Here is a 22,934-nt window from a genome sequence, read left to right on the forward strand (position 1 = left end):
CACTTCCTCAGACACATCCCCCGACTTTATCAAGCTGGGGGCACGTGCTAAGTATCCCCGGCTCCCTCGGTGAGGGTTTTGCCCCGTGATTGCTGTTTACTTCTCTGGCTTTGTAGATGTGTTTAAGAATGGTTGAAGCTGCGGCATTCATCCCCTTGGCCGGTGGGGCGGCCTCTCGGGGTCTCAGAACCTGCCTAACCAAGTTCAGCCTCAGGGGCCGTGGGAGCCCGGGCTCTGGAAGCATTTCCAGCTCCGCCAACGTGGCCCCGGAGAGCCCAGGCTCAGCACATGGAGAAATGTCCCGGGGAGACGTTGGCGGGGAATGTTGGCCAAGACTTAGGTTAAAATAATTTAAAAGTTCTTCGCATATAAAGGGGACAACCTGAGAGAGTGAGGAGTTTGGTCTGTTTGGAGCCAGATCCCAGTTCCGTCACTGAGCTTGCGGTCTTGCCCTCCTCCTTTTTGAGGGGAAGGGCTTGGACGTATTGACTTCCCAGGTTCCTTCCAGATCTAGATCTCTGTGTGGATGCTGGCTATCGAGGTCGGGATCTTGGCAAGACCGTTGTAGATCTAAGTGTTCATGCCCCCAGCCATGTCTCCATCATCTCCTTTCCCCCGACTCCTGAACTTCATTCACACCATCCTGTGCTCCAGAGAGGGCCCCGTGTCCCCATGCGGCCATCACGCTTTCTGTGGCTGGACAGAGACCTAGAAAAGGTCAGCGTCCTCGCCCTTTGGCGCGGGCGCAGGTTTGAGGGATTGTCCGACCCATTTAGTCATGGAGCTGGGCGCTCATCACCAAAACTTCACAGTCCGGGGGGTATTTATCTTGCCAAGTCAGAGATGCGGGCCCTAGGCGTCTCTGATGTAAATCTCATGGCAGCAAACGCCGACTTCCAGGCATTTTCCAAACATTTCCTACTGTCAGTGAAGCCGGTTGTATTTTATTCTGTCGGGGGGAGTGGAACAAGGGGTTTTGGCTCTGGTTTTGCTAGGGACCGATGGCTCTCTGGGGGACGCTGGGAGATTCCCGGTTTTGAGCTTGGAGCCTGTGACACCGAGTGAAAAACTGATCCGCTCCCTCTTCCCTCCTTCTCCGGGCAGACCATCCCGATGCACAGTGCGGTTGGCGGAGCGATGCCGGGGCCTCATCAGCTGGGCGCCACCCGGATGCCCAACCACGACACCAGCGTTGTGATCCAGCAGGCCATGCCCTCTCCCCAGTCCAGCTCTGTGATCACCCAGGCACCTTCCACGAACCGGCAGATCGGGTAAGGAGCGAGCGCAGCCGGGCTCCGGGGGGGGTCTTTGTGTCGATTTTCTGCAGACCCCGACTGGGTAAATTCTGAGGGATGCTTTCCCCCGCTCCCGGGGCAGCCCCCGCGGAAGGTCTGGGAGAGAGTTACAGCCGATTACGGGGATACCGCCAAGCAGGGGCTGATAATAAAGCAGGCCTTTCTGTCCGTGTTTTACGTATTCCTGGGTTTTCTAAGAATTATCCTGGCGCGCTGTTTCTTTGAGATCTCAGAGTCATTCCGGACTCCTGAGTGTTGGTGATAGTTAATAATGGCGGCCAAATGACCCTCCTGCCCATCCAGCTGGCTCGTGGGGAGGCCCCCGGATTTCCTTGTTCCCTGGTCTTTTCCATTGTTATCTTAGGGCTCCTCTGGCTCTCCTGAGAACCTGATTCTTTGAGATATGGACAGAGATAAGGAAAGAGAGAGGGAAAAGATGCTTCTGAGCAGCCCAGAAATCCTGGGACTCTTTTTGTTAATAACAGAAGGGTGATGGGAATTCGGAGCCTCAGGGAGTCGATGAGATCTGTGGACTTGTAAAATGTAAAGGAAACAGGGCTGTTGGGAAGGAGTTGGAGCAGGAAAGCCTGACGGGCATCTGTTTCTCCAGTCAGTGGATACTGTGGGATGATCCAGTGAGAGGTCTAAACGGGCTGGACCGGGACAGAACATTGTGGGTCCGTCCCCGCCTTCTCACTGACTTGCCATAAGGGTGTTGGGTTGCTTGTGGCCTCTCGCCCTTTGGAATAGCAGTATAGGACGGAGGGCAGGGGACGGGGAGCCTGGCTCTGGACCCTGACCTGCAGGCCCATTGTTCTCTCTGCCCTCGTCCTGGCCCTTGGCCCCATCCTTCCTGGCTCTGCCTCTCCCCATCCTATGATCCTGGGTGTGCCATCATACACCCTTACTCCTCTGCTGCCCTGCGGTCCTCACCAGGTGACTTAAGCCAGGCAATTTCACCTCCCATTGCCTCGATTTTTCATTCTGTAGAGTGGGAGCAATAATCTTCTCTTTCCTATCATGAAGTTTGGGAGTTGTAGATTAAGAGATGTAGATGCCCGCGGGTTTTTGCTTCGTTTCCCGTGTATTTTGCTTTGTGTATATAATAAGGCCAGGAGGACAAACGTTTCCCCCCTTCTGGACATCTCAGGGTCTTAGTTTCCTGCGTATCACTCTCGGGGAGAGCGGGTTCAGACATCACACAGCATCTTCGTAGCCTTGGTCCCACCCGGGGCCTCATGAATGCTCCGGAAGGAAAACACACTTGCCCACAGCCCTGGCGCTTTACTTGTCTTACTGCATAAGGGGCCTGGATGAAGGCCCTTTCCCAGAACCCTCCGGGTACAGTGGCCAGAGACTGATGGTGGGATGTAGCTGTACTAGAGGGGACGGATTTGCTGAATGGGGAGCATTGCCAGGGCCTTATCTCTTCCCCTCCTGACCCCTCTGCAGGCGGAGACTCCCCCCCCCCCCCCGGATTTCTCCTTGACCTGGGAGGGTAAACCCTTGTCCTTGGCATCCGTCAGTCCGTACGAATATGTTGTGACTCGTGAGGGAAGGCTTGCCGTAACAAACCAAAGCGCCGTAGTTAATGACTACCCACCCACTGGCCGTGGGTACCCTGGAGTTTCCATTCGGGATTCAGAAAATGGCACTGTCCGGCTGAATGCCTGGCTTTGTTTGGAGAGGCCACGGGGCCAAATGAGCAAATGCTTCTCCCGTTAAAGATGTCTTTTCTCCCATAAAACTTTGGGAGCCCAGGCAAGAACCTGTAATCCTCTCAGGGTGGGGTGGGCTCATTAAAGACAGCCAAACGCCTCCATCTCAAGTGGCTGTTTCCCCACAGCGGCTGGGCCCGTGGAGAAACAAGTCAGAGTTATGCCGGGTAATTATAATTATTTTATTTTTCCTTCCAGGGGGGGAAAGAAAAGAACCGTAGATTGTGCTGGAGTTTACAAGCAGTTTTACCGACATTCTTGCGCCCCACCCTCCCGCCGCCCAGGTCCCCCGCTCGGCACCCCCAGCAGCCCCTGAGAGGCCCTCGGCTGTTGTGGCTGTGTGGCTCGGCCCCCCTTCCGAAAACCAGCAGCCAGCCCCGGGGGAGGCTGGGACGTGTTCAGAAGGGGGCCCTCCGAGCCCACGCCCGGAGCTCCGCCATTAGGTGGGTTTGCCCGGGATTGCCTGAGCCGCCGACCAGCCCCTCCGACAGTTTGTCCCTAGCTCTGGGATGTCGTGCTCCCTCCCTGGTGTGTCCTGGGACGTCCTTGCTGCGTTGGGGCTTCTGTGTCCCTGCCAAGGCTGGGGGGAGGGAGTCCCTTCTTCCCCTCCTCTGGAGCCCCTGGATTCCATTGTTACCCTTCATGTGCCTGAGCCCTCGAACCCGGCCAGAATGGTGCCTGGGGCTCGGGAAGGGGCAGCCCGGCTCGCTTCACCGGTGGATTCCATATTGAGATCTAGGAGGTTTAAAAAAACCCCGGGGATGACTTTCCCTTCTTTATTTCCCTCAGCTAAAAGGAAATGAGCACTTATTTTAAAACATGAGTTTCCTCTGGAGACTGTGTCTTTAAATGAGCATTTGAAACTGCAGATAGCTTTTTTATTTTATTTTTTTTGTAAGGCTGCACAGAACCCATATTGTAGTAATATTCTGATTTTTATCACAACCTCAAATATTCAAGTGTCAAAATCTGGCCAAGCCACCTGCAAATGTTTGCGATGGCGCCCAGCCAACAAAAACAGCAAACAGCAATGAAAGTCTCCATTCAGGCCCAGGACTCGGAGCCGGGACGGGGCCTCGGAGCCTGGCATCCACCTGTGCCCGCTCACGGCCCGCCACTGCGGCCCAGGGGCCCGGGCACAGCTGGGACTCGGGGCCAGAGCTTGCCCTCCCCGGGGCCCCCCTCTGACTCGGGGTCTCCCCTCTTTCCCTTCTCTGTGAGGGCTTGGGGCGGCTTGAAAGAGAAGGGAACGGTGTCGAAGGAAGGCTTGGAAAGTCCGAGGGGGGGGCCGGCCCATCGGGGAGGCTTCCTGGGACGGGACGGAGACGGTGCTCACGGGCTTCGGATGAGTGTGGCTGCCGGGCAGGCCCGGAGCCAAACCAGCCCCCCAAGGGGGAGAAGGCAGAGAGCCGTGGTCTCCACGGAGAAGCCTGGGGGGCCTGGCTCACCCCCCCCCCCCCAACAGCCCTCCATTCTCCTCCCCGGGCCCTGATACTCTCACCGACACCAACTGCCGCCGAGAATAAATAGCCCGCTGTAGTTCTGTGGTCAGGCAGCCTAGAATAAGCCGAAGAAATAGCTCTGGAGCGTGGGAGGAGGCCTGCAACCAGTAAGTGCTTGTGCTCGCCCTGCGCCGGCAAGGGCGCCGGTGGCTGGCTGGTGGCGTGGGTCGGGAGAGCGGTGCCACGGGCGCAAAAAGGAAGGGGCCCGGGAGCCGCGGGGGAGAAAAGTGGGAGGGAAGAATTGTTAAAAGCACAAATGAAAAATACAAACAAAACGTCAAATAAAATAATGAATTTTTTGTGAAAAAGCAGATGAGACCGGGTCAGCCCTAAACCTGGATAGAAGTTGAGGTGCTGGGTTCAAATTTTACCTTCGCCACTTATTACCTGTGTGATCTAGGGTACCTTTACCCCTGACTCATTGTTCAGATCAGGTCAGAGGAGACATGGGAGCACCTTGGAGGAGGAGTTTATCATAATCTCTCTTTTTTAGTACTGAGCTTGTGCTCAGACAAGTTAGTGATTATAATAATGATAACAACATTTTAATAATATTATCTTTATTATAACATCATATAGCCTATAATAGCACGCATAATTATATATAATAAGAAGCATATTATATAATTATTTGATTATATTATGTATTATTTTACATATTTACATAAATTATACCATTTTATTGTATACTATATGGATTAATATATGAATACAAGTATAATAATTTGGCACTATTATTATAATTATCATTTTAGATAAAATTTCTGTAACACCCATTATATGTTATAACATACAACATGCATTACACTGTGTGCAGGAAATACTTTACCAATATTGTCTCATTTGATTTTTGTAACGGTCCCAGGAGGTAGGTGCTATTCTTATCCCCATTTTAAAGATGAAGAAACTGAGGCAAATATAGATTTAAATGACTTACCCAGTGTCACACAGTTGTAAGTGTCTGAGGTCACACTCGAACTCGTCTCCCTGACTCCAGGCTTAGTGCTCTAACTGAACCACCTTCCTGTCCCCAGATGTCAGCGTAGGTAGATTGGATGTTGTGTTTTTCCAGTGGCTACGAGTGATGGTCGCTTGTTAGGGGAATTGTTTCTGTTAACGGCCAGGTGGACTGATGGGGGCCGTGATCCCTTGGGTGACCGTTAGCCACAGCAGCCTCCTTCTCCCAGCACCATGAGGCTCCGTGGTTTATGGTTGGCGATGGAGGGGTCAGCACGTGTCGGAGAGGCGGCCTAGTAGCTAGCGGTTACTTAAGGAGATGGCAGGACAGGCTGAGTGGCTGGCCCGGATTTCCCAGGGCCTTGTCCCTTCTCTGGCGGGTAACCCAGCACATGCAGCTGAGATCTGACGCTCAAATCCAGGACCCGAGAGGATCATGGACTTGAAGAACAAGTAGAAACTCCCAAGGGATTCTCCGGCTCTGACTGACCGCTCATCCCAGTGCTCTGAGGAGATTCCGTCTGGAATCCCACGGTCGAACCGGAGCCCGGAGCAGGCCCTTGGGTCCCACCCTTACCTTCCCATTGTCCATATCTCCAAGGGAGCCGGGAAAAGGAATCACTGCAGCCGGCGTTAAATCTTTGTTGCCAGTGAGCCTCTTAGGAGTCCGAGGCTTTGAGTGCCGTGGGAGCTCCTATTATTATTATTATTATTATTATTATTACTGTAGAGCCTGGAAATTGGTTCTATAGGATATATGCATGAAACCTGCTTGAGATCTAAATTTCCTACTTACGACGGCATTATTGAACAATCATTTATATTAACAATGACATCAGATCCACAAAGCGTGTATTATGCACCTGTTGCATGCTAGCCCCAAACACTGAGGAATCAAAAGCCGCCCCCCAAAATCTCTTCCCTCCCCCAAGGAGTCAATATTCTCCTCTGCACAGATTACATGGAGAAGTGAGAGTGAGAAGTGTCCCACCTCCCGTCCCCTTTGAGGCAGGCTACTTAATCCTTCTTTTGAATTCCCCTCGTCCAACTGTCTTGTATCAGTGAGGAGACTGTCATCCAGAAATGTTAAAGCGATGCACGTGCTCAGCCTGTTTGTAAGGGCCAGAGTCAGGATTTGAACTCGGCTCTCAAAAACGGGCTCCGAGCCAAAGGAGGAAAATGGGAGGGCTCACGTTCTCCCCGACCACCTGAATGGCGATGGTGGTTTAACATCCAGGATGTACCAAGAGCTCCTCTTCCCCACCTGCCGCCCAAGACACACCAGCGTTCCCATGACTGGGATCGGGCTTCCCTTTCCTGGCCCCGATCCCCCGGCCAAGACCACTTGGAAGCCGTCCCGAGTAATTGAGACCAGGAGCCATTGTTTCCTGCTTTGCGTCTGACAGACCGTCCCGGCCGAGAGCTCGGCTTTATTGTGAGAACGTGGCTGGATATTTCACAGCTCTGGGAACATTTATGAGATCTCACCAGGGGGATGTTGGAGAGGAGGGTCCGGGGATCGGGCCATATGGCACCCGTTAAATCCCCATGCTGGGCGGAGAAATTACCTCGGAGAGGGGGCCGGGCAGGCGCTTCAGGCAGACTTTTATGTGTGCAGCTAAAGCTTTAAGTGCCGAGCCCCGATGGGATGTCCCGCCTCCCGGAGCTGTACGGAGCCGAGCTTGGGGGCCAGATGACAGGGTGTGGTCAAGGGCAGGCCCCGGGCTGAACATCTTGGGGTGGGAGAAGCGAGTGTGGTCCTGGAGCTCAGGCCTGGAGACGGGGCTGATGGGAAATGGCCAGAGGGACCTCAGCGAGGGCCTTGGGGGGAGCCTGGCGCAGTTCAGAGCGATTCCTATCCAGGAATGGATAGGACTCCATGGTTACTGAGCTCTGAGCTCCTGCCATGGCAGTTTCCAAACTGTGGAGGAAAAGATGGGGTGTCCCCAAGGTCCCGGTACGGTTCCGACACCCACACAGAGTTTCTTGGGACACAATGTCCCGGTATGGTTCTATACCTGCACAAAAGTTCTTGGGACATGATGTCCCGGTGTGGTTCCGACACCCACACAGAAGTTCTTGGGACACGATGTCCCAGTGCGGTTCCGACACCCGCACGGAGGTTCTTGGGACACGATGTCCTGGTGCGGTTCCGACACCCACACAGAGGTTCTTGGGACACAATGTCCCGGTATGGTTCTATACCTGCACAAAAGTTCTTGGGACACGATGTCCCGGTGCGGTTCCGACACCTGCACGGAGGTTCTTGGGACATGATGTATGAAGGAATCTTCTGGCAGTTTTATTTGCAACCCTCACCGGAGGCCGGGAGCATCTCCAGCTGAGTATCTCCACTTGTAATCAAGGAGGTGTCCCTGTCCCTTACCTGGGGGAAAGGATTCTGGATTTGAGATTGACTCTGGGTTCAAAACCCATCTCCGCCACATGTGAGCCAGAAATGGCTGAGATCTTTAAGTGTCTGGAACAAAACTGCTCAGGCAGAAAGAAGGTCCATCTCAGGGACTTTGTAAGTCTCGAGAGAGAAGCTTAGAGATCCAGACTTCGAAGCCCAATTCTAATCCAGTTTCTGATGCTTATTGTACAACCGCTTCTCCAAATTTCAATTTCCTCATTTGTAAAATGGAGCTCATAACATCCTCCCTGCCCCTTTCACAGAGCTGTGTGTGGACAGTCATAGATGCTGATTTAAGCTTGGAAGTCTGAGGGCTTTTCTAGACAGATTGTGGGGGAAGGAGAAGAGGGCGGTACCCTGGATCTATGAGGCTTCCCATTATGGAAATTCCCTCCCCTGATGCTTTCAGGCTCTGACAGTCTAAGGGTCTTACCCAAGCTCAGAGGCTTAACTCGAACACAGCTCTTCCTGAGCCCAGCCTCGCCTTCTTCCCTGGTGACATGTGGTATCTAGATGATCCAGTTTCTTCATTCTACTGTTGAGGAAACTGAGGACGTGACGTGCGAAAGGATTCCCAGAGTTACTGAGTGTCCGAGGCAGAATTCGAACTCAGACTTCTGATCCCAGTCACACTTTCTACTCCCCACCTCTCCTCTGGGAGCGAGCCCCTCGAATGGGCAGCTTTATCCTAGAGCCGGTCACTCAGCCTTATCTGTGTGATGGGCCCCTAAGTCTCCTTTTCTAGAAGTAGAATTTTACGGTTGTCTGCGGCCCCACGTAGGTGTGGAAAAATCCGGAGCCCCTCGGGACGGCGATTAAATGGGAAGTTAGGCAGTCCTAGGCCAAGGCGGGAAGGCTCTGAACAGAACTCCACGTGGAGTTAATGGCAAAGCTTTCCACGGGGCCACCCTAGGTCACCATAGGCTGGGTGGGAGGAATCGGTGCCGATTTTTCCGGAGACTTTTTTTGGTTTTATTTCCATGCTCTGTGAGTTCCCAGAATACACTCGCAAGGTTCAAGATGCTTGAAGTCATTGCTTTACTGGTGACGGAAAGGGCCACGGCCCGGGAGCCACAGGAGACCTGCTCTTCTGTGAGTTTTGCTTTATTATTTGTGGATTTTTAGGAAGTGGTAGGAAACCCACATCCCAGCGCTTGCTGCAGATGAGCCCGCTCGGGCCGGCCGCTGGACGATGCTTCTGCCCCGAACAACGCCGCGAGCGACTGCGTGGAGACCCCAGGGGCAGAACGTGCCGTCCGCTCTGACTCCTTCAGTTCTAAGTGAGAAGGCCGGGCCCCGAACGAGACGAGGGGACAAGTCCTGTTTTCTGCCACCATTTTCTCTTCCTTTGTCAGCACCCCAGGGCTTTGAGCTGCCATTCCAGAGTCACTGTCTCCGAGCAAACCTGGCGAGGAGGGCTCCCTGCCCTGCCAGATCAGAAGAGGGAGGCTGCAGGGAACCGCGGCTTCTTACGGGGAGGCGGGACCTGTCCTTCAAATTGGCGTCTTATTTCCTGTTTTCAGAGTGAAGAGTGGGGACACTGAGTTGGAAGTCAACAAGGATTGATTTCAAAATTCAGACATTTCTTAGTTGTGTGACCTTGGGCAAGTCACTGAACATCTCTTTGCTTCAGGTTCCTCCTCTATGAACTGTAAATAATCCTAGATAATAATAAAATGGAGATGATAATAGGGTTGTTGTGGATTAAATGAGATCATATTTGCAAAGTGCTTTGAAGTCTTCATGTTTTAGATATATGTTAACCATTTTTAATAAATCTTGGGTCTTTTCTAAGTTTAAAAAAGTTTTATTTGTGTTGTGTGTGTTGTGTGTGTGTGTGTGTGTGTGTGTGTGTGTGTGTGTGTGTAAATATTTCCTTCCAAAGTGAATTCTCTCTGGCCTAAAACCAAGAAAAATAGTTAAGCAGAAAATCAGATGCAGTGATGTAGTCTGACTGTGTATAAGCCATTCTGCCCTGGTAGTTCCCCACCTCCCTGCCAAAGGGAGGGAGGGAGGGAGGAAGGGAGGGAGGGAGAGAAAGAGAGAGAGAGAGAGAGAGAGAGAGTGTCATTATCTGCTCTCCCATCATTGGTTTTTGGTGAACCAGTTTCCCTCAGTGTTCTTTTCACTTGTATCATCAGAAGCATTGTGAGTGTTCACTTGGTTCTGTCCTGGCATCGTGAGGAGCCCGGGTCACTTGTTGCTGGTTCCACCTCTTCCCCATACTTCCTCTGTCCTTCCTCTCCTGTGTCCTTGCCCCCAAAGGTGCTTTTCCCCTTCTCCCTTCCAGTTCTCCCTCATAGCTGATCTTCCCCCATTAGAACGTAAACTCCTTGAGGGTAAGGACTAGCTTGTTTGCTTATATTTGTATTTCTAGCACTTAGCACAGTGCCAGGATGTAGTAAATGCCTAATAAATGATTTTTCTCTCTCTTTCTTTCCTTTCATTCGTTCTTCTTTCTCCAACCCCTGCCCCGTCTGTCTCTCTGTCTCTGTCTCTCTGTCTCTCTCTCTGTCTGTCTGTCTCTCTCTGTCTCTCTGTCTCTCTCTCTCTCTCTCTCTCTGTCTCTCTCTCTGTCTGTCTGTCTCTCTCTGTCTCTCTGTCTCTCTGTCTCTCTCTCTCTCTCTCTCTCTCTCTCTCTCTCTCTCTCTCTCTGTCTCTCTCTCTGTCTGTCTCTCTCTGTCTCTCTGTCTCTCTGTCTCTCTCTCTCTCTCTGTCTCTGTCTCTTTCTTTCTCTTTCTGTCTCTCTCTCCTCTCTGTCTCTCTCTCTCTGTCTCTCTCTCTCTCTGTCTCTCTCTCTCTGTCTCTCTCTCTGTCTCTCTGTCTCTCTGTCTCTCTCTCTTTGTCTCTCTCTCTCTCTGTCTTTCTTTCTCTCTTTCTGTCTCTCTCTCCTCTCTGTCTCTCTCTCTCTCTTGTCTCTTTCTCTGTCTCTTTTCTCTCCTTTCCCTGCTTTCTCCCTTCTCCCCTCTCTCTCCCCTTCTCTATATCATTTATTATCTCTATCTATGATACATCTATCACCCGCCCAGCTCTGGAACTAGAGGTCAGCACTAGCCTCAGTGTCCCGAGACCTGGGCTTTGTCCCACCCTCCTGTGTGAGCTGAGAAGCCCCCGCTGTCCCGCGCCTCCATTTCCAGGACGAAGAGTCCCTCCAGGCCGCTTCCCCCTCAGTGACCTTTGGCCCCATCCCTCTGGATGGAGGCTGTTTCCGTGGCCCTGTCGCCGCCCCTCCCTGCCTGATGCTGCTCCGTCCCGAAGGGACTCTTCTGAGTGGGCAGCCCTCTGTCCCCGAGGCTTTGGCTGCTCAGCCTCCTGGGAGCCTGCCCCCGATGGCTCCCCCTCAGCCAGAGCTGCTTCTGTTTCTGTGCTTGGTCGCTTCTTCTGTGCTCAGGGTCCGCGGCATGGAGGGTTCTGGGCAGCACGGGGAGGGACAGGAAAAGTGGGGGTGTTTGCTCTGGGAAGGGCTTTGCCACTTCCTGGTGATGTGACCTTGAGACCCGCCCGTCCTTTCCCACCTTGTCTGCCTTCAGTTTCCTCATCTGTACAATGGGGTGATAATGCCCAAAGAATCTTCCTAGGTCAGCCGAGTCTCCAATAAGCCAGCCCTGCGCACGGGGCCAGACACACAGTAGGTGCTGAGCAGACATTTGGTACTAGACACACAGTAGGTGCTGAGTAGACATTCACTGCTTGATTTACAGAGATTGTTTAAGGTGGTTCCTAGCCGCCCACTGGAAGTGCTGAGGAAGGTGGGTATTTTGCCCAGTTTCGGTGCATGAACATGTTTGTTTGTGTGAGACCTTGGGCGAAAAGCTCATGAAACGTGAGCTGCCCTGCCCGAAGCCACAGGCAGCCGCCCAGCCCTGCATCTGCACCCAGGGTGCTCTGGAACGCTCATTGTCCTCAGTGCTCTGGGGAGGAGCACCTGGCACACAGTAGGCACCTAATAACTGTCAGCTGAGACTGCTAGGTGACTGATGGGGAATCGGCTCATCAGTGCCCTTCCTAGAGCTATCACCAGGCTGAGTAGTTGCCCCATCTTTGCTGATCTTGTGCCCTCTCGTGCCCAGAGCCTTTCAGATAGAATGAAGAAAAATATAAATCTTGACTGACTGGTTGCTTTAGAAATACTTTAAAAATTCAATGTTATTGATACCTTTTTTTTTTTTTTTTTGGTACCATAGTGACTTGTGGGTATTATGAAAAATCTACTATGGGCCAGGTACTATTCTAAGTTCTTTACAAATATGATCTCATTTGATCCTTGCAATAATCCTGAAATTGTGGGTGCTGTTATCATCTTCATTTTGCAGACAAGGAAACTGAGGTCCAGGGTTTTCCTCTGGGGTCCCCTCGCCCACCCAACCTCATCTCTTTGGCCATTTAAACCCTCCTTTGTACTAAAGGAAAAGAGTTGAGTCAGTGACCACAGGGAAGGAAGGAAAGGAGGAAGGAAGGAGGAAGGAAGGAGGGAGGGAGGGAAGGAAGGAAGGAAGGAAGGGAAGAGAGGGAGGAAGGAAGGAAGGAAGGAAGGAAGGAAGGAAGGAAGGAAGGAAGGAAGGAAGGAAGGAAGGAAGGAAGGGAGGGAGGGAGGGAGGGAGGGAGGAAAGAAGGAAGGAAGGAAGGGAAGAGAGGGAGGAAGGAAGGAAGGAAGGAAGGAAGGAAGGAAGGAAGGAAGGAAGGAAGGAAGAAAGGAAGGAAAGAAAGTAGGAAAGAAGGGAGGGAGGAAGGGAGAAAGGAAGGGAGGGAGGGAGAGAAAAATCATTTATTAGGCATTTACCCTGTACTAGGCACTGTGCTAAGTGCGGGGCTTCTTTAGTGAGAGGAAGGAAATCAGCATAAGAGCCAGAATGCTGTCTTGGGAATCAGGAGGACCCGAGTTTGAATCCCGCCTCAGACACCGAGTGGGTGTTTGTCCCTTGGCAAGTTCCTCAGCATGTTCCAGATTCAAGCTCGCTTTTCTTTAAAGAGGGGGAACACTAAAGCCTCCTTCACAGGGGTTGTGGGAATTGGATGATTTGACGAACATGCGAGGCATTTTTCAAACTCCAAAGTGCCAAATGAGTGCTGGCTCTCCTCCTCCTCCTCCTCCTCCTCCTCCTCCTCCTCCTCCTCCTCCTCCTCCTCCTCCTCTTTCTTTCTCCTCTTCCTCCTCCTCCACGTTGATTGTTAGCCAGAAACATTCCCTCCCTGCCTCTTACTCAATAACAGCTTATGAGTCAATTTGCCTCCTTTTTTTTGCCCAAGCCCCATTCCTTTCATTTGCTTGAGTTTCATCTCCCGTCCCTAGCAGGGCGCTCGTGCACAGTCGGGGCATAATAAATGCTTGTTGATTTGGACTGAATTCACTGGAATTCAAAACAGCAAGAGAATAAGCAGAGGGAGCTTTATCCCAATAAGAGTGGTGGTCAGCATGTTGAGACCAGGAGGAGCTTCCTAGCTGAGTGAACAGTGGCTCTGAGGGCCTCAGTTTTTCCATCTGTAAAATGGAGCAATAGTTATTGGCCTTTTTATTTTGCACAGTGAGTTTGAAGGAGGAGCATGGATCTCAGAGCTGGGAGGCTTGGGTTCAGTCCCTGGCTCTGGTATTTAAAAGCTCAGTAACCCCAGGGTGAAACACCAGGTCTCTGTTTCCTTATTTGCAAAATGAGAATGAGAAAGCACTCACTTATTGTAAAAATCAAATGAGATCATATTTGTAAAGAGCGGCACAGTGCCTGGTACCTAGTAGGCAGTTAATAAATGCTTGTTCTTCCCCTTCCCCCAGTCCTGTATAGAGTAACTGAGGAAAGAAGGCGCTTTTAAACCCTTTTATTTATGTGTTCATGCATGTGTTTATTGGTCAGTCTTTCATTTATTGTTTATAATAAGAAGTGATGCCTTCTCTGGTGCAGAAAGGCAGCCTCTCACAGTGGTTAGGGAGCCAGCCAGGAGGCTGTCGGATCAAAGTCCCAAAGCCGGCAGCTTCCCGGCCGAGGGGCTCGGGTCAAGCTTCCCGGCCTCTCGGGCCCAGGCGCTGACTTCCGGTCGCCGAGAAAGATAAAGGGCTTTGGGAGACAGCTCGCCACCCCGGGGGCTGCTGGGGAGAAAACGTTTGTGGGAGGACACTGGGAACGTGGGTGGTGATGATGATGGGGATGGTGAAAATGATTAAGATAAAGGTGATGATGAATTTGATGATTAATGTACAAAGGTGATCATGAATGTGACAGTTATGAAGGTGATGAAGATGAAGAAGAAGATGAGGAAGATGATGATGATGGGGATGGTGATTGATTACGAAGATGATAAAAAGTAGAATGGAGATGATGATGATAAGGAAGATGTGTTGAAGATCATGGAAATGATGCTGGTCAAGAGGGTGATGATTGTGCTGCTCTTCCTGCAGAAGAAGATGAAGGTGATGAAGGTGATGCTGTGGTGCTGCTGCTGCTGCTTCTACAGGGGAGGGCGAGTGGAGATGAGGATGTGGCCGGCACTTCGGTGGCACCGGGGCCTTGGGAAGCACTTTCCCCGGGCTGTCTCCGTCGTTCCTGAAAGCAGCCCTGTGTGTGCGCGCATGTGCACGCATGTGCGCACGTGTGTGTGTGTGCACGTGTGTGTGTGTTTATGTGCGTGCGTGTGTTTGGGGGGGAGGAACCTCACTGAAATGAGGTTCTGAGGGGCCCTTCACCCGGGCCCATTTTCCACGGACTTCCTCCCCGGCGCCGGTCTGCAGGGGGCCCTGTGCTTACACTTGCAGGCCCCGCGTCTGAATCCCAGGCCCGCCAGGCCGTGTGACATGGACCCTCCACTCAATCTCTGTAAATCCCCCACAATGATCTCCGATAAAGGAATATTGAAGTGTTGGATTGTGAGCTGCTGGTCTTGGATAAATGAAAACCCACTGAAATGAAAAGCTGCAGACCCGAGGAGGCAGTGCAGCCTGATGGGAGGAGCCCCACTGGCGTGGAATCAGAGGCCATTGGTTCCAGGCCCACCCCTGACATCAACCATCTCTTACCTTCCTTGAGCCTCAGTTTCCCCAGCTGTAAATAGGGGGTCTTGGGCCTTGTGGCCCCTGAGGTCTTTCCTAGTTCTAAATTTATGACTGCGACCCATGCTAGGAGGCACAGGATCATCCTGGGAAATAGATGCTATTATTATTCCCATTTTACAGATGAGGAAACTGAGGCAGGGCGACAAAGTGACAAAAATCTCTGATTTTGCGTCGAGGCTGCGGGACTCTAGGCGGAGCGGGCATTGCTTCCTTTCCCTGTCGCTCCCTCTGCTCATGCCCACGGCCATGTTGGCGGACCACGGCGCTCCTCCCAAGCACCTCAGATAAGGTCTGGCAGGGACCGGGCCTGGCAGTGCCCAAGAGGCCCCCGGCAGCCTCTCCGGGGAGAGGACCCGGGCTAGCAGCGAACCACGACGAGACGTTCTTTCCTCCTGATTCTCCCTGGGAGAACAGGCTGTTTCCCTGCCAGCCTGCTTCCCGACCCAGGCCGGGGCATGTAGGCCCGGGAGCAGGGGCTGCGCCCTCTCAGGTACGGTGGCTCCCCACCCCCTCGGGCTGGTGGTTGGCGTGGGGGTGGCCCGAGCCCGGGGGCAGCAGGGCACCTGCAGGGAGAGCCGCTGACTCAGGGCCTCCCCCCACTGGCCTCGAGCCTGGTCGCAGGCCCAGCCCCTTGGGGGCTTCTGCACTCGGCCTTTCCCGCAGGCAAAAGGCCCCTCCTGGGGGCCAGGCAGGGCCAGGCCCCTCCCCCAAGGTGAGGGTGGCTGCTGAGCCTGGCTCCAGCCGGAGGAAGCGGCTCTGGTTGGCAGGACACGGAGCGTCTTAGTCAGGACTGGGAGATTGTTTATTCTTTTGCAGAGGAGGAACCAGAAGTGTCTGGGGCGGGCTCTGAGCTTGTCTTCCTGGCTCTGGCTCCCCGTCCCCGAGCTGCCTTTGGGTCTGTGCCCGTGCCCGTGGCGCCCCGTGGGTGGGCACAGCAAATACTGTGGCCGTGGGGGGCCGCGCACAGTGGGCCTGCACGTCCCGGCCTGGGATGTTCCCTCCCCATCTTGTTCTCCGCGCTTGGGTGCTTCCCTTTCCCCGATGGTTTTCTTTCCCGAGGACCAGGCCTTAAACCAAAATCTGATTCTCATTGGCCACCACTGGTCTTGGCCAAGCCCCCTCCGTGTTTGGGTCCCGATTGACTCAGATCGGACATAGCAGTCATTTCTACTCTAGTTAGAAATCCTGAGGGTTTCACCCTCGCAGATTGGCTCATTCATTCATTTAGACTTTTTTGGACTGGGTGAAAGAGGAGATTCTTTGCCAGCCTCTCCCGCTGCATTCGGGGCCATCTCCAGGCGTCCTGCTGGACGTCTGGGCCCAGAGGGAGGGGAACATGGGGCCTTTCCCAGCCCTCCCTCCCTGGAACCCGATTCCCTCGCATGTCATGGCGCCCCCTCCCTGCCCTCATGATCCTCTTCCAGCAGGAAGGCCAAACAATGGCAAGACCGGTGACCATTCTAGAATCTTTCGTTTTCTTCAGAGCTGAGCCGGAACGCCGCCTCCTCCAGGAAGCTTGCCCGGATTCTCTCGGCTCTTAGGGAAGTAGTTCAGTTGTTTCTGTCTCTCCATGGTCCCGCGGGCCCCGGCACGCCCCGGCCGTCTGTGGGGTTTTCTGGGCTGAGACCCCAGAAGGTTTGCTGTTTCCTTCTCCAGTGTGGGGCAGAGCTTGTATTATTTGTCTTCTTAACCGTGTGCCCTTCCCCCAGCCCTCACCTCTTCTTGTGTCTGAGGCAGAATCTGAACCCGAGGCTCCCGATTCCAAAGCAAATCTTTTTATTCAGTCATTTCACTTCTCAAAAAACCCAAAAAACCCACAATACGATGTCAGTTTTATTAAAGGCTTCACAACATTTTCCCGTTTGAGCTTTATGAACAATCCTGATTTCCAACCCCCCAGCAGCCCCCCAGCTTCCCCAGGGCTGGCCACGGCCTTGGAACGGGCCTGGGACTGCCAGAGCCCTGCGGCCGGGGCCCCGGTGTGCATTCTCCGCTCTCCGGGCCGCTGGATTTCTACGCTCCTCGGCCGCCGGCCCTGTCTCCCTTATGGGGATGTGGCCGGGGGTGGAATGGCCACTGGCTGGGGTATGTCTCCAGAGGAGGAAGCAGACACAGGACACGCCGCGCTTGCCTCTTTTGGCTTTGTCTAATTCTTTTTGGAGGATTCTGCGGCCTCCTTCCCTGACAGACCTTTATGCTAAGGGAATTCAATCTCAATTACCTAATTAATAAACCTGTATTAAGGGCCTACCATGTGGCAGGCACCGGGGTTGCCTAAAGAAGCAAAAGACAGTTCCTGTCCCGGAGAGCTTGCAACCCAAGGAAACGGGACAGAAGGCGCAGATGAATCCTTCGCTTGCTCCCTGTTTGAACTCGGCCTCCGTTGTCTTATCTTTAAGAGGAGCTCGGGCTGGGCGACCTCTAGCATCTTTTTGAGTTCAGGGTCCCGTAGTCCCAGCTTTCAGCATAAGTAAGTTGGCGAGGTTGGGCCACCCTCGGCCCTGAAAGCTGCCCTTTTGGGTGGGCTCGGGGAACCGCGAAGGCTTGATGTGGCTTTGCAACCCTCAGGATTTTTAATGAACCAGAAATCTGAAGACACCCTTTTGGCCAAGCCAGTAGTTTGGACAGTCAAAGAAGGGACGCTTTCCAGTTCTCTGGTTGCTGCTGTTTGGGTTCTCGTCAGGGTCGAGAGCGCTCCCTCTCTCCGGGTTATCTGCTCGGATTTCCCTGGCCGGGATCTTGAGACTGTCCACCTCTAGACCGGTCTAGCAGATGGGATGATGGGAGGCCAGAGAGTGGGAACCAAGTCATTTTAATTTTCTAAATCAAGAGCTAATGAAACATAAATCTCCCGAAGATACAGTTTTTGGTTTTGTTTTGTTTTTTCTTTTTAAACTATAATGTAATATAATATTATATATAATACATGTTAAATATAATATATTATACTTTAGAAAACTACAAAATAATAATTATATATATATATATATATGACAATTATAGTAACTTATCTCTGCAGCTTCCTGACTTTTCTTTATCAAACCCAAAGAAAATCCTTTTAACCAAACAGGGTTAAAACCTACCAGTCCCTGTTCTTCTTGCTTCTAACAACTCTTTTCCTTATGAATGTATAGAGTTCTGGCTTTGAGAATATATACCACGGAAAGAGCCGGATTCTAATATATATATATATATATATATATATATATATATATATATATATATGACAATTATAGTAACTTATCTCTGCAGCTTCAGTCATCAGTTACTTAACTGTTCATTCTCCCAAATCTGGAAAATTTCAATGTCTCATTCATTGATTCTACCTTAAAACAAAACGTCCTTCCCCTTTTATTCTCACAGGGCAAGTGCCTCAGTTCAGTTCTATCTTGCTTCTTATCTTGGTACATCTTTATTGCCGCTCCATCCTCCCACCACCTGACAGCTCAAGGCCGACCCCGGCACTCTCTGCTGAAGACATTTTAGTCTCTTCTTGATGACTCCGGGAACGATTACTCCTGGTCCTTCCAGCCAAACTTTCCAAGTTTTCCTCCTCCCAGGATTCTTTTTCACATACTCTACATTTCAGGAAAACCATCTTTCTCCTCTTCCCCAGACAGGACCTTCCCTCTTCACCTCCATGTCTTTACCATTGGCCGACCTTCCAGCAGGAATACCATCCGTCCTCACTTCTATCTCAGAGACTCCCCAGTTTTCTTCAAGGTCAAACTTCAGTTTCTTCCTGTCCCAAACCTATTCAGATCCCCCGATCGTTAATGCTTCCTCCCGTTCTGTGATTTATGTTTTGCACTGACTAATCTACAGATTTACTACGGCCTTCCCACTAGAATGTGAGGCCCTTGTGGGAAAGGATTGCTTTCATTTTTGTTTTTGGAGTCCTGGGGACTTTCACGTAGTCGTTGCGTGTGTGCTCCCCGAGGACGGGGACTTGCACTTATTTGTCTGTACCCTCAGCACTAGCCCAGAGTAGCCACGGCTAATGAATTGTTAAATCATAAGAGACAATGAATATTTGTCGATGAATAGATGGCTATTTTTGGTCTAATTTAGAATCCGGCTCTTTCCGTGGTATATATTCTCAAAGCCAGAACTCTATACATTCATAAGGAAAAGAGTTGTTAGAAGCAAGAAGAACAGGGACTGGTAGGTTTTAACCCTGTTTGGTTAAAAGGATTTTCTTTGGGTTTGATAAAGAAAAGTCAGGAAGTGTCCTGAATCTCCAACGTTACAGAGATTTCTAAACTCTCCTCCCTCTGAGGTTTTTATTTTTAATTCTGGGCTAAATAAAAAGCAACATCTTAATATAATAAGGCTTCTAAGATTGGTTTGTATGCAAACCTCAGCCATAATTCAGATTCTGGCTGTCAGCGGCGCGGGGAGAAGAATGTGACAGTTTGAGCTGGGCCCCGGGGGACATCTGTCCACCCCACAAAACCACTGCATGGTTTGGCAGCAGCTCTCCTCCCTGGCAGCCGCCCTTCGGGGTGGAGCTCCACCACCGGCTTGGGGCGGTCACAGCACGGAAATAGGGCCAAGGCGAGGAGCAGTTCCACTGGCGCTCTTTCAGCCCTGCCCACCACAGCCCCCGACTCCTCCAGAGGGTTTGAGAAAATGGTCCAGCTCCATGCCGGCTGTGCCCACCTGGGAGGGGGAGGGGCGGGGAGGGGCCCATCCCATAGGAAGGCGAGAGCCGGGCCGCCGGCGGGCAGGGGGCGGCCACGGTGGGCCGAGTCCCATCTCCCGGTCCTTTAAGCCGTGTGCCCGCCTCCCTTCTGTCTCGCTTCTGCTGCAGCAGCTGGGATTCTGGGACCGAGGCCTAACTCACCTAGAGATGAATGCCGTGAGTCATCCCCGGAGTTTGGGGACATGTGTTAATGAACACTGAAGGAACGGGCCAAAGGTAGCAGGATTCTTGTGGAGTTAAGAAAACAAAGTTTGCAAAACTCAATAAGCCATTATGGGTGTGATGGTGGGGGCGGGGAGGGTGACTCATATTAAAATTCTGATATAAAGTTCCACGAAATGAATAGGGGACTTCAGCGAACAAAGAGCACGGCCAAATTTGGGCCAATTTCCTATGAAATCTCTTGTGTCATATTTTCAATTTGGGCTCGTTTCATGTGGTTTATTTTCCTAAGGTTCGCGGTGCAGGTTTCAAATTCAGCTTTGCTTGTGGCTGTGAAATGAGGGAGCCCAACTCAGCCACTTCTCCAGTGGATGATGCCCTTTGCTGGAAAACATTAACTCCTTTTCCCTCACTAAAAATTTCCTCCATGTTCCTTCTTTTTCTCAGCCCCTTTCCAATTGCACTCTTGGTCGATTGGTTATCTAATTGTACCATCGAATCCCACTATTGGTGGATTGACCCAAGGAGGAAAGCAAAGGGCCACGGCTTTAATGGTGAGGGGAAAAGTTTTAGAAGTAATGTTGAAGATTGCCTTTTCATAGACCATATATGCCTGCAGTAGAGGCAGCTGGAGGCCATGGGTAAGAGTGATGCTCTTAGTCTGGGAGACTTGACCTTGAACAAGTCACTTTGCTCATCACCCTGAGCAAAGTCCTCTCAGCCTCAGTTTCCTTACCTGAAATAATAGTAATAGAACGTATCCTGCAGGGATTTTGTGAGGCTCAAATGGGATGATGCAGGTAAAGTTCTCAGTGAACTTTCTGTGGCTAATATTAGCCTATTTTTGTGGGGGTGATTATCTCGAGGTAGGGTCCGTTCCTGATATTCTCAATCTCACCATATGATTTCTTAAGTTAGGGAATCATCACAGGAGAACAACCCTGCGCCTGTAACACACTCTCAGAGAGTCTGAGGGCACTGAAAAGTTAAATGACTATTGGGGATACACATCCAGGAGACCCCAGGGGAGAAATGTAACTCGGGTCTTCCTGCCTCCAGAGCTGACTTCTGCGCCTTGCTGTGTGTGATATCCATATAGTTCTCAGTGCTTCTACGACATGAAGAGTAGAATGGGAAAGTGGCTATAGAGCCAACATTTACATAAACTGAGTTTTAGACTCGGCTCTGACATGTCTTAGCCATGTGACCAGACCAGTTTCCTAACCTCTGGCTGCCTTAGGCGGCTTTAAGAGACCCGAAGCTCGAGTTGTGGAAAGAGTTTCCATACAGGGAATTCTGTCCTCCAAAGAAATCACAAGTCTGGACCAAAAATAGCCTTTGCCCTACAAAATGGCTCATGTGTTTTTGGAACTATTTTCTTTGGTATCCAACTTGGGAATGTCCATAAGTCATTTTCTCCCTCCATCTTTTTCATTTAACTCCCTTTCGGTTATACAGGCAAGACATCTGACAGATACATCCTCCCCAGCCGTTGCTAGGTGTATTCTGTCTCTGACCTGGGAATCTGCCATCCCTATATTTTAAGCCATGGTCTTAATTTTATTCTCAGATATCAGCTTCTTAACTAGCTGTTCATTTCTCAAAGTAATTTTCTCCTGTTCACCCCTTGCCTTTAGTGGACAACAGTGAGAAAAACCCCATCTCTCCTTTTAGGGTCTTTATCTTTTTGCCAAAACTTCCTCCTCATTGGTAATGCATCTCCTGTCTCTTCTGCCGGTGCATCCGGGCCACGAGAGTCAACAGATGTGAATAAACTTTTCTTTAGCTCTTACCAGTTGCTGCCTCAGTATCTTTGATCAAGAAATCCAAACCCACTTCGAACCTGTAGTGGATGATTTCTCAGCTGAGAGAATCTGTGATTCTACTTACTCATCCTTGGGAGAACAAGCGTCTCTGTTTCCTCAGAGCATCCAGTTCTTTCCCATTCAGGAAGAAAAAAAAACCCTTAAATTCTCATTATTTAAATTCTCCTTGCTGTCCTTCTCTTTCCCTTTCTCCCTGGGGTAACAGTCTTTTCTTCTCCAACAGACTGATACCTCTTCCATTTCAGATCCCTTTGTTTCCCCCCTTGAAGCCCCACTTTTATTTTCTTTAGGAGCCTTTTATCTTCTCAGTAATCTGGGAGCTGCATCCTTTGAATCCCTTTACTTTCTCCTCTTGGAGAGAAACCAGTCTATTAGGTCTGTTACTCAGTTTACAGTCACTTGGCTCTGTCAGAAACGTCAACTTCTCACATTCTATACAAGTTACTTAAACAATTCTTCTTTATGCTGATTGAGCTTTTTAGCCTCCCTTGCGAAACAACAACAACAAACCACACACAAACATGGATACCTCAAAAAAACGTATACTTCACGTCCTGGTTAAAAGTTTAACGGCCTCGGGGATCACATCCCTGTTATGTGACTCCATGATCACACCCACTTCTCCTTCAGACTTGTACCCATCTTCCATTTGTTTCATCAATTTGTCCCACCCACCAATGGCTTCTGGCAGTTCTTTACATGGTCATTGTTCCGCTTGACTTATTTGCTTGACCTTGTCTTGCCAACTACTTTCTCCTTTTCTTCCTCGAGTTTGTCTCATCATAATCTATTTCCTGGCTGTTTCTCTATCCTCTTTAATTGTTCAGTGTCCCGTTCCCCTTTGCATTCAGAAGTATGATTTGGTCCAATTCTTGAGTCTGGACGTTGTTCTTCAAATATTCCTTAATTTCAGGCAAATATCGGTAAATTTTTCTTGCCCAAATTCAACCTCTGACCTGTTTCACTAGTTCAAGCTCCTCCTACACGATTCCTTTCTCCTTATTCAGTTCATATCTTTCTTTCATCTTCTCCTCTTTCTCTTACAACCTTTCCCCCCTGGAGCTGAGAACAGACTCGACCACGTGTCCCCTGTGAAACAGGCCAGTGGTACAAGAAGGAAATAACACTTCTTCATAGGTGGAAACACCATTTCTCCAGCTGGGGCAAAGGGATGTTAGAAGCCCCTCGGGTCCACAGAGCGGGGGGACTGGGTTCCTTCTGCCTGACCTCTTCCTCTTTCTGTCCCAAATGGGAGTTACTGACAACATGAAAAGAGTCCCACACTGTGCTAATTAAACTGGAGTAATTACAGAGCGA

The 22,934-nt window shown here is 51.0% G+C and overlaps 1 protein-coding gene across 3 annotated transcripts in view; it reads left to right on the forward strand.

Annotated features, from left to right (window-relative positions):
- Positions 1-22,934, forward strand: part of CREB5 (cAMP responsive element binding protein 5) — a 488,046-nt gene that overhangs the window by 177,540 nt on the left and 287,572 nt on the right. For all 3 annotated transcript variants that reach the window (XM_051963010.1, XM_051963008.1, XM_051963009.1), the window contains one exon: positions 1,105-1,271. In XM_051963010.1, coding sequence (XP_051818970.1) covers positions 1,105-1,271 — 167 coding nt within the window. The remainder of the gene's footprint in view (positions 1-1,104; positions 1,272-22,934) is intronic.

The sequence above is a fragment of the Antechinus flavipes genome, chromosome 5 (assembly GCF_016432865.1).
Source record: "Antechinus flavipes isolate AdamAnt ecotype Samford, QLD, Australia chromosome 5, AdamAnt_v2, whole genome shotgun sequence".
NCBI classification, from domain to species: domain Eukaryota; kingdom Metazoa; phylum Chordata; class Mammalia; order Dasyuromorphia; family Dasyuridae; genus Antechinus; species Antechinus flavipes.